This window comes from Dendrobates tinctorius, unplaced genomic scaffold, assembly GCF_039654945.1.
Source record: "Dendrobates tinctorius isolate UK_male_01 unplaced genomic scaffold, ASM3965494v1 ptg000259l, whole genome shotgun sequence".
Lineage (NCBI taxonomy): Eukaryota > Metazoa > Chordata > Amphibia > Anura > Dendrobatidae > Dendrobates > Dendrobates tinctorius.
The window spans coordinates 4935317-4951178 of NW_027361926.1; the positions used below are offsets into that span (position 1 = coordinate 4935317).

The 15862-nt window shown below is 58.6% G+C and overlaps 1 protein-coding gene across 2 annotated transcripts in view; it reads right to left on the reverse strand.

Annotated features, from left to right (window-relative positions):
* Positions 1-765: 765 nt before the first annotated feature.
* NUP98 (nucleoporin 98 and 96 precursor) overlaps positions 766-15862 on the reverse strand; it is a 62074-nt gene continuing 46977 nt past the window's right edge. For both annotated transcript variants that reach the window (XM_073558846.1, XM_073558845.1), the window contains 13 exons: positions 8837-9010; positions 8584-8731; positions 6934-7351; positions 5582-5796; positions 5230-5499; positions 4920-5077; positions 4103-4246; positions 3882-4027; positions 3539-3760; positions 3080-3321; positions 2610-2764; positions 2155-2266; positions 766-1480 (listed from right to left, as the gene is read on the reverse strand). In XM_073558846.1, coding sequence (XP_073414947.1) covers positions 1272-1480; positions 2155-2266; positions 2610-2764; positions 3080-3321; positions 3539-3760; positions 3882-4027; positions 4103-4246; positions 4920-5077; positions 5230-5499; positions 5582-5796; positions 6934-7351; positions 8584-8731; positions 8837-9010 — 2613 coding nt within the window. In that variant the 3' untranslated portion in view covers positions 766-1271. The remainder of the gene's footprint in view (positions 1481-2154; positions 2267-2609; positions 2765-3079; positions 3322-3538; positions 3761-3881; positions 4028-4102; positions 4247-4919; positions 5078-5229; positions 5500-5581; positions 5797-6933; positions 7352-8583; positions 8732-8836; positions 9011-15862) is intronic.

A 15862-nucleotide genomic window follows, 5' to 3' on the forward strand; every position in this document is an offset into this window, starting at 1 on the left:
TCCAAGTCTTCAGTGACAGGAACGATTGTTCAATCCAGTCACTGATGCTCTAATCTCCCACCGCTGCCACCAACTGTCAATGATCACAGCTGGGGGGGGGAAATCACGCCGAACCCACCAAGCTGTTATCTTTTTGTCATGAACAGCTCTCTGCTGCAAGGAGAACGGTCACTTACATAATTGCCGATTAACAGATGAAGCTGCTTCCATAGCGTATGGCTTCAGGGGGGCGGTTTACAGAACAAAATTGAACAGATCCATTACATTTTATATTTAGTTCAGAAAGGTAGGCGATTAAAACACAAACAAGATTTTACAGAGGGGACAAAACAATACGGCATATACAGTTACATACCATAAAGATTAACAAAAGAAGCTTACTACGCTGATCACAGAGATGGCACAGAGTAGCGAAGGAGAGCACTTCAGGAACATGAACCTGGCCCCAAGTGCTGACTGAACCCAATCACTGTGATCCTGTTTGCAGAGTCTCTTTATCCACGTTTATGTCTCTTTATCTAAGCCCCTAATGTGATACCCTCTGCGGTATCTAATCCAATCACATCAACACCGTCTGTTTCCCACAAACTAAGGTCAATGGCTCAGCCGCTCGCAGTCGTGAATCTAAGCCTATGGTATTGTCTAGCTCCCTGCTGTATCTAATCCTCTCGCGTGTGCGATGCAGTCGTTCAGAATTTCTACATCATAAAGGGACAGGGTTTCCCCCCCCAGCAGCGCAGAGTATTTCAGTAAAAATAGAAGAAATCCAAACTATAAACATTTTATTAAAAAAATCTCAGAAACAAAAAAAACAAACAAAATGCAGAATATTTATTATCCTCTGTATAATCTCTGGGTAAAAAGCACCAACCAGATTCAAGCAAACACTCGCATACAAGCGGACAGTGTCACACACACACACCAGCCAGCAGGGTGCAGCACTAGTGTCTGCTGCCCTGGACGGAAGGCGCTGCCCGGGCAGACTACTGATCAGTCCAGGAGGGAAACCATCAGCAAGGATGAGCAAAGGCTCCACAGTGTGAGGGCAGCAGCGCCTCCTAGGATATATGATAAAATAAGAGTCCGCCATCTGCACTGCGCCGCTCACCTGTAGGAGACATGGCCGCCAAAACATCAATCCCCCCGCCCCCCAGGGAGTTAATTCTGTAGATGAGGACTCTATAGTGAGGATGCAGGAACCGGTGTATTTCTGCCATGGCGGCTCCCGTGCAGCTCTAGAGAAGTGTCCACCATGTTGGCGGCGCTCCAGGCTATTGGCCGTATACAGTGAGCTCCCGCAGATAAGACTGGGTGAGGCTGTGCAGCTCCTCCAGGGCGTAGTCCTCCGGCATTGGTAGCCGGCCAAATTGAGGGGCGAGCAGTTTGAGCGGGACACGCTGGATGTCCGAGTCGTCCGATTCTGGAGAGTGCTGTAAGCGCAGGACCACGCGCAGGATGTTCGCAATGCGCTTTGCCATTTCTGGAGGAACATAAAGCTCATTAGTGAAGTGTGACGATAAGGAGCTGCCACCAGCCACAACTGTGACCAGACAAGGGGCCCAGACCTAGAAGGGACACCCTGCGCCTCCGCCATCCTGTGTGTGCTACCACCAGCCACCACCGTGACCAGATAAGGGGCACAGACCTAGGAGGGACACCCTGCACCTCTGCCTTCCTGTGTGCGCTGCCACTAGCCACCACCCTGACCAGACAAGGGACCCAGACCTAGGAGGAGGGACACCCTGCGCTTCCACCATCCCGTGTGTGCCGCAGCTAGAGTCACTTGGTCAGGGTGCAATGTTCACGCAATCATGTGACTTTCCAAATCGTCACAGGAACCAAACAAAGTGGTGGGGTAATAATTAAGATTTGTAACAAAACCTTGTTTTTTTTTACCATTTGTCAGGCTGCAGTGTAAAGAATGAAGGCCTGTATTGGTCTATACAAAAGCTCCACAGATGAGATCAGGAAGGAAAACCTCAATGCTTTACACTGCAGGCTGCATTCTGGGAAAATTCTGCCTGGTGTGAATAAAAAGGCCGAGAGTAGTTTTAGACCCTGATTTTTCTACACAGACCCCCCAGAGGACCCTGTGTGTCTGTGGTGTGATAGGACCCGGCTCACAGGCAGAGCCCCCCAGGGTGCCGTACTCACCAGACTGTGCCAGCCGGTCTTTGGAGGAGCAGCAGTGGATCTGATCCACCCGGTTACAGACGAACGTCACCTTCGTGTGCAGTTGTTCCAGTTCACAGCTGGACGACTCGTTCTGCAGAAGGAAGAGGAAACGTGAAGCCAGAATCCCGGACGTCTCCTGCCTCATGGTGCGGCTCTGTAGCTTCATCCCCCACAACCCCATCATCTCCAGCTGTTAGGGCATGCTGAGAGTTGTAGTTGTGCCGCAGAAGAAATTGTAATATTGGTTCAATGGGGTTTTCCGAAAATGGCGGGGTCAGTGCAATAATGGCGATGGCACCCCCTGCTGCCCAACATGAACAATACTTCACAATTAAATTTTAGTGGCCACCATGTAGCCCGTCCCCCCCAAACACCCTCGCCGTTGTGCAGCCCCTGGCCCCCCCCAACACCTGCACCGCCGTGGCGGGCGTCACCTGTCGGATGTGCTCCAGCATCTCGATGACACTGATGTAGTCCATGTACACCTGGCCGGCCGTGTCCCAGCCCTGGATGTGCATGCTGTTCTCCGGCCGGGACAGTTGGTCCAGGAAGCTGCGCAGGTACGTGTAGTTCTCATTAATGATGGCGTCTAGAAGACAAAAGCAGCGACATTTCCCATCTCTTAGAGGAGGTTCAGGGAAAGCGAAAACCGACCTGTGCAAATGCTGACAAGCTGAGGGTTTGCTACTGTGCATCAGTGCAGTCTACTATGAACAACGGCTTCACCTGATCTCTCCATGCCGACTGCGCTGAAACAAAGCAACAAACCATCTGCGGGATATACTAGGTCTACAGTAGTTTCCAGCCTCTGGATGACAGCAAGCACAACCGGGGATCCATATATTGTCATCATTGAGCAGAGGCTGCAGTAATTGCTTGACACAGACCCCCGGCCAGGGATTACCTGATGCCAGGTGCCGACACACCAGCTTGTGGCACTGGTTCCAGTGTCGGGCGCGCAGGAGATACAGCGCCTCCCTGTGGTGGTCTCCGTCCCTCCTAGCTCGGATCGCTTTGGCCTCGTAGATCCACTCTGCAGGGATGAGGAGCTTCTCTACCAAGAATTTCTCCTTTGCCAGCGTTTCGGGGGTCTCCCGCAGAGCGCAGTGTCTGGTCAGCAGCTCCCGCACCGACGTCTCTCGTATACTGGAGAAAGAATAGGAGTTATCCTCCACGGATGTACACCGGAGACCCTCCCCATAAAGAACACAACATATAGAACTGTGCAGCTGTAATGGACGACGTGCCAGGGTCTGGGACGGCTGGGGGGCACCCAGTCTCCTGTGTGGTACAGGACAGAAGGCCACGGCACAGACCCCAGATCCTTAGGCCGGCGAGGGGCACAAGTCTGGTCAGCACTTACACGGCGTCCGGGACGTGGAGAACCACGAATATGGCCCACTGCCACAGCCCCACGTTCTCCAGCTGCTCGGCGTAGCTGGCGTGCAGCAGTCCCTGGCTCTGCTCCGAGAGATGCCGGTAATTCAGCGCTTGCAGCACCATCCACAGATGCCAGCTCAGGCGATAGTCCAGGGGGTCCGGGGTCACACTTCTGGGGTCTAACAGCTGCCGGAGATCATAACACCTACAGAGGAAGCAGGAGGGAAACCGAGGGTTAACTCCATGTGTGAGCAGCGAGGTCAGACTCATGTACAGGGACCGAGCCAAGAGGGCCAGCTAGTAAGTAAGTGCCCCCCACAGCTTACCGGTCACTGTACAGCTTCAGCAGGTGGAAGCAGACGTCTCTCCTGATGCAGGACGTATCTGCATCAATGGCCTCTAGGCGGAGGCCATGCTCCTCCAAGTAGGCCGGGAGCGGGTACGCAGCGTAGCGGCTGCCATCCTCCGCCTCCTGATCAATAAAGAGCCGCGGTCAGTGACGAGAGCAGCAAATGGCGCGGTGAGGGCCACGAGTGTCGGCACCAACCTGAAAGGCAGTCTCATACTGCTGCAGCGCCTGGGGGATGGAGGCGGTGGGCGGCAGCATGTACCACAGATGGACGGCCAAGGCCCGCTTCCAGTCCAGCTCCGAGCAGACATTAATGTTCTTCATATCAGATGACTGCCACACCTGGGAGAGGGGACATGCAACATGGCAGCAGGTCACTACATCTGTACAACACACGGGCCGCTCACTATATACACCCATCATGGCGGCCAGTCACCATACCCACCCATCATGGCGGCCAGTCACCATACCCACCCATCATGGCGGCCAGTCACCATACCCACCCATCATGGCGGCCAGTCACCATACCCACCCATCATGGCGGCCAGTCACCATACCCACCCATCATGGCGGCCAGTCACCATACCCACCCATCATGGCGGCCAGTCACCATACCCACCCATCATGGCGGCCAGTCACCATACCCACCCATCATGGCGGCCAGTCACCATACCCACCCATCATGGCGGCCAGTCACCATACCCACCCATCATGGCGGCCAGTCACCATACCCACCCATCATGGCGGCCAGTCACCATACCCACCCATCATGGCGGCCAGTCACCATACCCACCCATCATGGCGGCCAGTCACCATACCCACCCATCATGGCGGCCAGTCACCATACCCACCCATCATGGCGGCCAGTCACCATACCCACCCATCATGGCGGCCAGTCACCATACCCACCCATCATGGCGGCCAGTCACCATACCCACCCATCATGGCGGCCAGTCACCATACCCATACACACCAGACACATAATGGCAGCCGGTCACCATACACACCCACTTACTGGAGTGGCCGACAGCAAGGCGTAGACCTTCAGCCTCTCCTCCGGGATGAAGGCGTCCACCTGCAGGCTCCTCCAGTCCACCAGCTGCATGTTGTTCAGCTCCACCACCTGACGGCTGCCCACCAGCTGCGACAGTAAGATGGCGAGACGGTGATCGCCTGCGGAGACAACATCTCAGTTTTCTGTGGTCCGGTAGCTGCATGCAGGACAGCAGGGAACATACCAAGATGGACCCCAAAAAGCTCGGCGGATGTAGTTGTTAATGTGCACAGAGTGAGGACACCACGGCGCTCAGCGCTACTGCACTCACCGGAGTTCTGTGCCAGCCGGCACGCCTCGCTGATTCGACAGCCGGTCAGGAAGCTGAACACAGCCTGGATCGGCCGCTCGTGGAGGTGAAGGGCCACCTCGTCTTCAATGCGTCCCGCTGCAGTGTCGGCCAACCAATGAGAGAAGGCCTTCCTGCGCTGCTGCTGCTCCACGTACTCGTTGGCATCATCCAGGCGGACCTCCAGCTCCCGGAGCTGCCCCCACAGGGCATGGCAGAGCTCCCACGTCAGGCTCCACTGCTTCACCACGGCTGCGGAGGAGGAGGACGGATGAGTGTGAAAAAAAACACCAGACGAGCGAAAAGAGCGGCAGGAAAGTCACCGATCACTCACACTCCGGACACTCCTGGCAGAACTTGCTGGCCCATCCAGCATAGTCATGGATGGCGGTGTTTCCAGGGTTGGGCACGATCCGCGGGCAGCCATCTTTCTGCACTGAGCTGTTCCTCAGGGCGATTTCCAGGGGGATCAGGTAGGATTGCAGATCTCTACTCTTCCGCTCCAGACTCAGCGCCTCCATGTGAACCTTAAAGGGGGTCTCAGCCAGACTGGGGGGGGGGGGGGAAAACACAGACGTAATGCAGCCTTATCCGAGAGTCATACGGCTGCTCCTCCCCCTAGACAGGTCATGTCAGAATGTGCCGCAGAGCCGAAATCATAAGAGCGGGGGTCCGAGAGTGGGACCTCCGCAATGGGGATACCCCTGCACCCTAGTAATGCCCCAACCGGGCAATAACTGCACACAGACATCACCAAGTGCCCACGTTTTTAACCCCTTCCCGCCATGGTCAGATTTTGCACCTTCAAGATCCGCATGTATGGTTTTCTGCCAGCATCGCCATTATTTGCAGCGAGTAGCACTCTCAGTGACGCCGATTATTTTACCGTAAAATGTACTGAGGTAGGAGAAAAAACTTCCAAGTTTAATGAAAAAAAAAAAAAAAAGTAATTCCACAAGTGTTTTGCGGTATGATTAGGGCATTATCACGCTTGTGCCGCTTTTTCTAGTTTTTGTTGGGGTGTGTATGGGGGGAGCGTTTTGTCGTCATTTTTAGAAGAGACCCGGAATGCTTTATTTTCCCATCGATGGAGCCCTTTTGCGCGGCGAGCCGGCGTTTTTTGTTGAGCACATTTTGTGGGGGTACGGACGTCGTTTTGCCTTTATGGAGGTCTCTCTGCTCTCTCCCCCGTCACGATGTTTAATGTGAAAGGCTGATTTCATATCCTGACAGCTCGGACTATTACAGATATGACGGGAACACTCATTTATCTCACGGGACTGAGAGTCAAATTATTATTTTTATCTAAAATTTTAAAACTTTTTTCCATTTCTTACCCGAGGGCACCGGCAGCTGCAAGTGATTGAATCTTGCAGGATACAGTGAGATTGCTGCTCTACGATGTCCGGGAGGAAGGACAAGGCAGCGATGAGGCCGATATAACCCGTGGGTGGTGGGGACAGGAGCGAACACCCACAGCCCCGGCATCCCATGACTGAATAGTGGTGATGGACGCTCGCTCCTCTGCCGCATGTCGCGCTATTATGTTCTGCATCAGAAGTGCACACATCAGCTGAGGTGCACTACAAATCCCAGCAGTTATGTAATGTGCAAACTAGAGGCAGGGAGCGCAGCTCTGAAGAGTCACCACGCCGATTCCTCCCCTGCAGTTTCATGCTCACTTACGATTTGGCAGACACTGGGTTGGGCAGATATCCGTAGTCGATGTCCTCCACGTCACCGGCCAACGCCCTCTCCTTGGACCCGCTCAGCATATCTCCGCTGTGGGCCAGCGACCAGTTGGGGCCCCAGCCAACAGAAAACGAGCGTCCCATGAACAGCGCCATGTCGAGCAGCAGCCGGCCCTTCCCAGCAGTCACCGACTTCTCCAGAGGCACCAGTCCCTGCTGGCGTCGGGTCCCCACAGTCCTCAGCTGCGTCTCCGGGACAGGAGACGGCATCACAAACACAGAAGCGAGGGGCCCCAGAGCCGGCCACAGAGCGGAGGACGACGAGGAGGGTTTGGGGCTCTGAGAGCCGAGTGGAGACTCCTTGTGCTTCAGCCCCGTGGATCCGGAGAAGCGAGACTGCAGCAGACCCCCAACTATGGGAAGAGGAAACAGAGGAGACCTCAGTACAGAACCCGGCAATACAGGTACATGAGCGAGCCCCGCCGGACCCAGAGCCACCCGACCCAGAGCCGTCCAGCCCCACAGCACCAGAGCCGTGCAGCCCCACCAGACCCAGAGCCGTGCAGCCCCACCAAACCCAGAGCCATTCAGTCCCACAGCCCAGCCGGGCCCAGAACCCCACAGCCCCGCCGCCAGAGCCGTCCGACCCCACAGCCCCGCCGCTGGACCCAGAAACGCCGGACCCAGAGCCGTCCGACCCCACAGCCCCGCCGCCGGACCCAGAGCCGTCCGACCCCACAGCCCCGCCGCCGGACCCAGAGCCGTCCGACCCAGAGCCGTCCGACCCCACAGCCCCGCCGCCGGACCCAGAGCCGTCCGACCCAGAGCCGTCCGACCCCACAGCCCCGCCGCCGGACCCAGAACCATCTGGTCCGAGAGCTGCCTCAAGTCTTCAGTTTTGCATGATGTCTGCTTGCTGTCATTTCACCTCTTCCAGCAGAGGCCATTGTATGTTTTTTGTGCTTCTGTTTCTTTATCCCAATCTTTAATATTTAGGATCTATTGCTCGTTCCAGAGAACGTTCTTATTTTCATCACTTTGGATGACGACACTTTGATGGAAGTCTCTCCTATCATTTAGTGTGAACTTGTGGGTGATCGTATGATCGCTGGTACGAGGAGCTGCAATATCCTAAATCACAGAACTCACCGTACACCACAACGCTCCACAGGAGGGTAGAGCGGACGCGGGGGCATTCAGTAGGTCTCCGGCTACTGTGACCACCGATGAGGGCAACACAGGCAAAGCCCACCCCCTTCCTTTACTTAACTGCGTACATGCTGAGGTCATATAAAGGGTTAAAGTGCAGCACTGATCCCTGCTGGTGCACGGCAGGGAACTCCTATATACAGTGGAACCTGACGTGGTGCACAAGTCAGGAAGGGGTTAATATCCACTGCAAGTGTGTACTCTGGGGGGATGAATTCAGTGAAGACCCTGTGATAGGAACATGGTTGATGCGTTACACCAGTCAATGGCAGCAAGCAGCGATCAGGGGACGCTTCCTCCGCATAAAGACCCCAGATACCCAGAGGAATTACCGCACCGGCCTCAGCGGAAGCAAAGCTGCCGGGTCAGGACTCAGCGCATTTATTAGGCCCCCTACCACCCAAATATCCAAAAACCTCCCCCACTGACAACTTACCCCCAGACGTCCTAGGGGAGCGAGCAGAGGGGACGAAGCGCATGGGTGAGCGCACCTCCTTGGGGGCGTCCAGGGGAGATGGGAAGAGGGTAAGATGGGGGCCGAGCTCCCCCCCGTCATCCTCCAGTAACAGCGAGGCCTTCATCACCTGCAAATAAAGTCAGAGACTCAGAAAGATGGAGACTCGCCCCGCGAAGTAGCGCTCTGGCTGCAGAGCGCAGCCACGTCACAGAACGGGGTGCAGACATCTGACCTGTAAAGCGTGGGGGTTCACACCCAGGGAAGACGCGATGTGAGACGATGCAGACACCGGCTCCTCCGTGATGTCCTGGTCCTCAGTCACCAAATCCAGGGGCGTCTCCTGGGAGATGTCCGCCATGTCGCTGTCCAGCTCCAGCACCCGTCCCAACACCTCGTCAGCCGACCTCTGCCAACAGCAAGGACAATTATGTACCCAACCACTAGAGGGCACTGACCGCAACAAGAAGGGCAGCACGGGTCACCAGATCCTAGTGTCCAACCCCGCCATCCTACGTACCGAGCCCCCCCACTTCGCGTGCAGAACTCCCCCCGCCATCCTACGTACCGAGCCCCCCCACTCCGCTTGCAGAACTCCCCCCGCCATCCTACGTACCGAGCCCCCCCACTCCGCGTGCAGAACTCCCCCCGCCATCCTACGTACCGAGCCCCCCCACTCCGCGTGCAGAACTCCCCCCGCCATCCTACGTACCGAGCCCCCCCCGCCATCCTACGTACCGAGCCCCCCCACTCCGCGTGCAGAACTCCCCCCGCCATCCTACGTACCGAGCCCCCCCACTCCGCGTGCAGAACTCCCCCCGCCATCCTACGTACCGAGCCCCCCCACTCCGCGTGCAGAACTCCCCCCGCCATCCTACGTACCGAGCCCCCCACTCCGCGTGCAGAACTCCCCCCGCCATCCTACGTACCGAGCCCCCCCACTCCGCGTGCAGAACTCCCCCCGCCATCCTACGTACCGAGCCCCCCCACTCCGCGTGCAGAACTCCCCCCGCCATCCTACGTACCGAGCCCCCCCACTCCGCGTGCAGAACTCCCCCCGCCATCCTACGTACCGAGCCCCCCCACTCCGCGTGCAGAACTCCCCCCGCCATCCTACGTACCGAGCCCCCCCACTCCGCGTGCAGAACTCCCCCCGCCATCCTACGTACCGAGCCCCCCCACTCCGCGTGCAGAACTCCCCCCGCCATCCTACGTACCGAGCCCCCCCACTCCGCGTGCAGAACTCCCCCCGCCATCCTACGTACCGAGCCCCCCCACTCCGCGTGCAGAACTCCCCCCGCCATCCTACGTACCGAGCCCCCCCACTCCGCGTGCAGAACTCCCCCCGCCATCCTACGTACCGAGCCCCCCCACTCCGCGTGCAGAACTCCCCCCGCCATCCTACGTACCGAGCCCCCCCACTCCGCGTGCAGAACTCCCCCCGCCATCCTACGTACCGAGCCCCCCCACTCCGCGTGCAGAACTCCCCCCGCCATCCTACGTACTGACCCCCCCACTCCGCGTGCAGAACTCCCCCCGCCATCCTACGTACCGAGCCCCCCCACTCCGCGTGCAGAACTCCCCCCGCCATCCTACGTACTGACCCCCCCACTCAGTGTACAGAACTCCCCCCCCGCCATCCTGCATACGGAGATCCCCCTCTGTGTACAGAGTAACCCCCACAATGTGTACAGTGCTCCACCCGCCATCATTCGTAGAGACTCTCCCCCCCATCCTGCATACTGAGATCCCCCGTGTACAGTGCTCCCCCCGCCATCCTGCGTACGGAGACCCTCCCCCCCGTGTACAGAGCAACCCCCACCTTGTGTACAGTGCTCCCCCCGCCATCCTGTGTATGGAGACCCTCCCCCCCGTGTAGAGCCCCCTCGCCATCCTGCATACGGAGATCCCCCGTGTACAGAATAACCCCCACCCTGTGTACAGTGCTCTCCCCACCATCCTGCATACGGAGACCCCCTCCGCCATCCTGCATAGAGCCCCCACCTTGTGTACAGAGCCCCCCCCGCCATCCTGCATACGGAGATCCCCCCCCCCCATGTACAGAGTAACCCCCACCCTGTGTACAGTGCTCCCGCCATCCTGCGTACGGAGACCCTCCCCCCGTGTACAGAGCCCCCCCCCTGCCATCCTGCATACGGAGATCCCCCACCCTGTGTACAGTGCTCCCCCCGCCATCCTGCGTACGGAGACCCCCCCCGTGTACAGTGCTCCCCCCCCGCCATCCTGCGTACAGAGACCCCCACCCTGTGTACAGTGCTCCCCCTCACCATCCGGCGTACGGAGACCCCCACCCTGTGTACAGAGCTCCCCCACAGCCATCCTGCGTACAGAGACCCTCACCCTGGTGTACAGTGCTCCCCCTGTCCCCATCCGGCGTATGGAGACACCCACCCTGTGTACAGAGCCATCCTGCGTAGACACCCACCCTGTGTACAGAGCTCCCCCCAAGCCATACTGCGTACAGAGACCCTCATATTGTGTACAAAGCTCCCCCCCAGCCATCCTGCGTACAGAGACCTCCACCTTGTGTACAGAGCTCCTCCCGCCATCCTGCACATGGAGAACCCCCTCCCTGAGTACAGAACCGCCATCATTACTGGGAGCAGATCCAATAATCCGGGCAGACGTCATACAGAGGATGGTCACCAATTTTCTGAAACTTTCTGTTGCGAGGTCAGATCTCTTCTTGCGGTAAGTGAATCAGAACCCGTCCTGAGCACTCGCCCAGATGACACAGCTGCAGGACTCGTCACAGTGTGTCAGAGCGGCCTGTATGAGGAGGGCCGGCTCAGGGGGCAGACCGGATTTCATTTGCTCAGACGTCGGGCATTTGCTTGGGCCGATGACGGATCCCAGAGCTCAGGCCGTGGACTCGTCACGTGTTGCTGGGGCCACACATGGACACTAGTAGTGGAGTCATGTACCCGGCCGCACATGGACGCTAGTAGTGGAGCCCCTTTATTAGCCATCGGACCCAGCGGCCTTGTGTCACTGCGCACATGATGGACCCCACAAAGACTGGAGAGGAGCGCAGTAATGGTCCGTGACCGACAGCCGAGTGAGGACGGACCCATCGCCTGGGACACTGCGGTCAATGGCCTCCTACCAGCTGCAGCCCATAGAAGGGACATTCAAACAAGAGGTTCTGCAGCAGCTCGAGGTTTTCAGCACAGAGCGAGATTCCTCTTCTGGTGGCCGGGCAGCACTGGGTGATGGGAGTGCTCTGCAGGTTTCTGCCGCTTCCAGACACTGAAAGTAACGAACCTGTCTGCAGCATAGCAGGACTACAACTCCCATCATGTCCACACCAGATGAGCAGCTGCAGGCTGAGGATCAGCACCTGCGAGCCAGCCGCACAGTAACCCCTCACAAAGGGTCCAGCTCTAGCGGCATTCACCGCGGCCCCCCGCAGTTCTGGTCTTCAGGTTTACGGGGTGATGTGGCACTGATCCTGCGGCACTGATCCTGCGCTGCTGGGTGCAGAGCGGATTTCAGGTTCGGGAGAATTCGTCCTTTTTTGTTTCGTCTATTGAAATATTTAATGTCGACCGAACAATTACAGGCGGTCATTCCTGTGGTGCGGCCGGTCACACCACATCATCGGCTCAGCAAAGCGATAAGATGGCTTCTGGTCTTCATACTGCAGCAGAGACTGTCTCTGCACCTCCTGTGCGCCTCCGTCTGGGGGCCCAGGCCTGGTCTCATATCCGAGCGGCAGTGTGAAGTATGAAATATACACGGTTTACAAAACCACTCGAGCTTCTTTGCTACGTTTTAACATTGTATTCACCATGAATAAGAGAAAGTCGGGAGAAATGGCGACCTCTGGGCGGCATCTCAGAAGAGTACCGTCTGAGCACTAACACGACTGTACGGGCACGCTCTGACGCACAACTAATGGTGGCGTCACCCAAGGGCCGCGTCCGGGCTGCTCAGCCTGGTGTTCTCCCGCACCCCCACCACGATGGCTACCAATACCATACAAGACATGTGACTCAGGTGTAGCCCAAATCCCCCACATTGTCCTCATCACTACCCACAACTGTCCCCCTCCCACATCACCGATGGCAGGTGCACACTGTCACATAGCTACTGGCACCCGCAACTGCAAAAAGCCAAAACCAGCTGGATTTTGGACGGTACCTTGCAGGTTGCGATGTGACCGCGCTCACCCGTCATGCTGCATTGTATCAGCGGCATGGAGTGATATTTCCATTGGGCAGATGCCGTGGCCACAGGTGCAATGTCATTCAACCCAACAAAAAGCATGGCAGCCATTCACAGGCCGCCTCAGGACAGAGCTGCAATTTCTAAAGACAGCAGCCACGCCAGCGGCATGTTCACAACATGCATATATGAGGCACTAAAGGAGAAGACAACCCAGGTCAGCGTGACTGCGCTAAGCCGCCATGGACGTAGAACCAGTCAGGACACACCACCGCACTCAGCGGCCACAGACGTAGAACCGCTCAGGACACACCACCGCACTCAGCGGCCACAGACGTAGGACCGCTCAGGACACCACCGCACTCAGCAGCCACGGACGTAGGACCGCTCAGGACACACCACCGCACTCAGCAGCCACGGACGTAGGACCGCTCAGGACACACCACTGCACTCAGCAGCCACAGACGTAGAACCGCTCAGGACACCACCGCACTCAGCAGCCACGGACGTAGGACCGCTCAGGACACCACCGCACTCAGCAGCCACGGACGTAGGACCACTCAGGACACACCACCGCACTCAGCAGCCACGGACGTAGGACCGCTCAGGACACACCACCGCACTCAGCAGCCACAGACGTAGAACCGCTCAGGACACACCACCGCACTCAGCGGTCACGGACGTAGGACCGCTCAGGACATACCACCACACTCAGCGGCCACAGACGTAGGACCGCCCAACACACACCACTGCACTCAGCAGCCAGACGTAGGACCGCTCAGGACACACCACCGCACTCAGCGGCCACGGACGTAGGACCGCTCAGGACACCACCGCACTCAGCGGCCACGGACGTAGGACCGCTCAGGACACACCACCGCACTCAGCGGCCACGGACGTAGAACCGCTCAGGACATATCACTGCATTCAGCGGCCACGGACATAGGACCGCTCAGGACACACCACTGCATTCAGCGGCCACGGACATAGGACCGCTCAGGACACACCACTGCATTCAGCGGCCACGGACATAGGACCGCTCAGGACACACCACTGCATTCAGCGGCCACGAACATAGGACCGCTCAAGACACCACCGCATTCAGCGGCCACGGACATAGGACCGCCCAACACACACCACCGCACTCAGCGGCCACAGACGTAGAACCGCTCAGGACACACCACCGCACTCAGCGGCCACGGACGTAGGACTGCCAGGACACACCACCGCACTCAGCGGCCACGGACGTAGGACTGCCAGGACACACCACCGCACCCAGCGGCCACGGACGTAGAACCGCTCAGGACATATCACTGCATTCAGCGGCCACGGACATAGGACCGCTCAGGACACACCACTGCATTCAGCGGCCACGGACATAGGACCGCTCAGGACACACCACTGCATTCAGCGGCCACGGACATAGGACCGCTCAAGACACCACCGCATTCAGCGGCCACGGACATAGGACCGCCCAACACACACCACCGCACTCAGCGGCCACAGACGTAGAACCGCTCAGGACACACCACCGCACTCAGCGGCCACGGACGTAGGACTGCCAGGACACACCACCGCACTCAGCGGCCAGGGACGTAGGACTGCCAGGACACACCACCGCACTCAGCGGCCAGGGACGTAGGACTACCAGGACAAACCACCGCACTCAGCGGCCACGGACGTAGGACTGCCAGGACACACCACCGCTCTCAGCGGCCACGGACGTAGAACCGCTCAGGACACACCGCCGCACTCAGCGGCCATGGACGTAGGACTACCAGGACAAACCACCGCACTCAGCGGCCACGGACGTAGGACAGCTCAGGACACACCACCGCATTCAGCGGCCATGGACGTAGGACTGCCAGGACACACCACCGCACTCAGCGGCCACGGACGTAGAACCGCTCAGGACACACCACCGCACTCAGCGGCCACGGACGTAGGACCGCTCATGACACACCACCGCACTCAGCGGCCACGGACGTAGGACCGCTCAGGACACACCAACGCACTCAGCGGCCACGGACGTAGAACCGCTCAGGACACACCACCGCACTCAGCGGTCACGGACGTAGGACCGCTCAGGACATACCACCACACTCAGCGGCCACGGACGTAGGACCGCCCAACACACACCACTGCACTCAGCAGCCACAGACGTAGGACCGCTCAGGACACACCACTGCACTCAGCGGCCACGGACGTAGGACCGCTCAGGACACACCACCGCACTCAGCGGCCACGGACGTAGGACCGCTCAGGACACACCAGTGCATTCAGCGGCCACGGACCGCTCAGGACACACCACTGCATTCAGCGGCCACGGACCGCTCAGGACACACCACTGCATTCAGCGGCCACGGACATAGGACCGCTCAAGACACCACCGCATTCAGCGGCCACGGACATAGGACCGCCCAACACACACCACCGCACTCAGCGGCCACAGATGTAGAACCGCTCAGGACACACCACCGCACTCAGCGGCCACGGACGTAGGACTGCCAGGACACACCACCGCACACAGCTGCCACGGACGTAGAACCGCTCAGGACACATCACTCCATTCAGCGGCCACGGACGTAGGACCGCTCAGGACACACCACTGCATTCAGCGGCCACGGACATAGGACCGCTCAGGACACACCACTGCATTCAGCGGCCACGGACATAGGACCGCTCAGGACACACCACTGCATTCAGCGGCCACGGACACAGGACCGCTCAAGACACCACCGCATTCAGCGGCCACGGACATAGGACCGCCCAACACACACCACCGCACTCAGCGGCCAAAAAACGTAGAACCGCTCAGGATACACCACCGCACTCAGCGGCCACGGACGTAGGACTGCCAGGACACACCACCGCACTCAGCGGCCAGGGACGTAGAACCGCTCAGGACACACCACCGCACTCAGCGGCCACGGACGTAGGACTGCCAGGACACACCACCGCTCTCAGCGGCCACGGACGTAGGACAGCTCAGGACACACCACCGCATTCAGCGGCCATGGACGTAGGACTACCAGGACAAACCACGGCACTCAGCGGCCACGGACGTAGGACA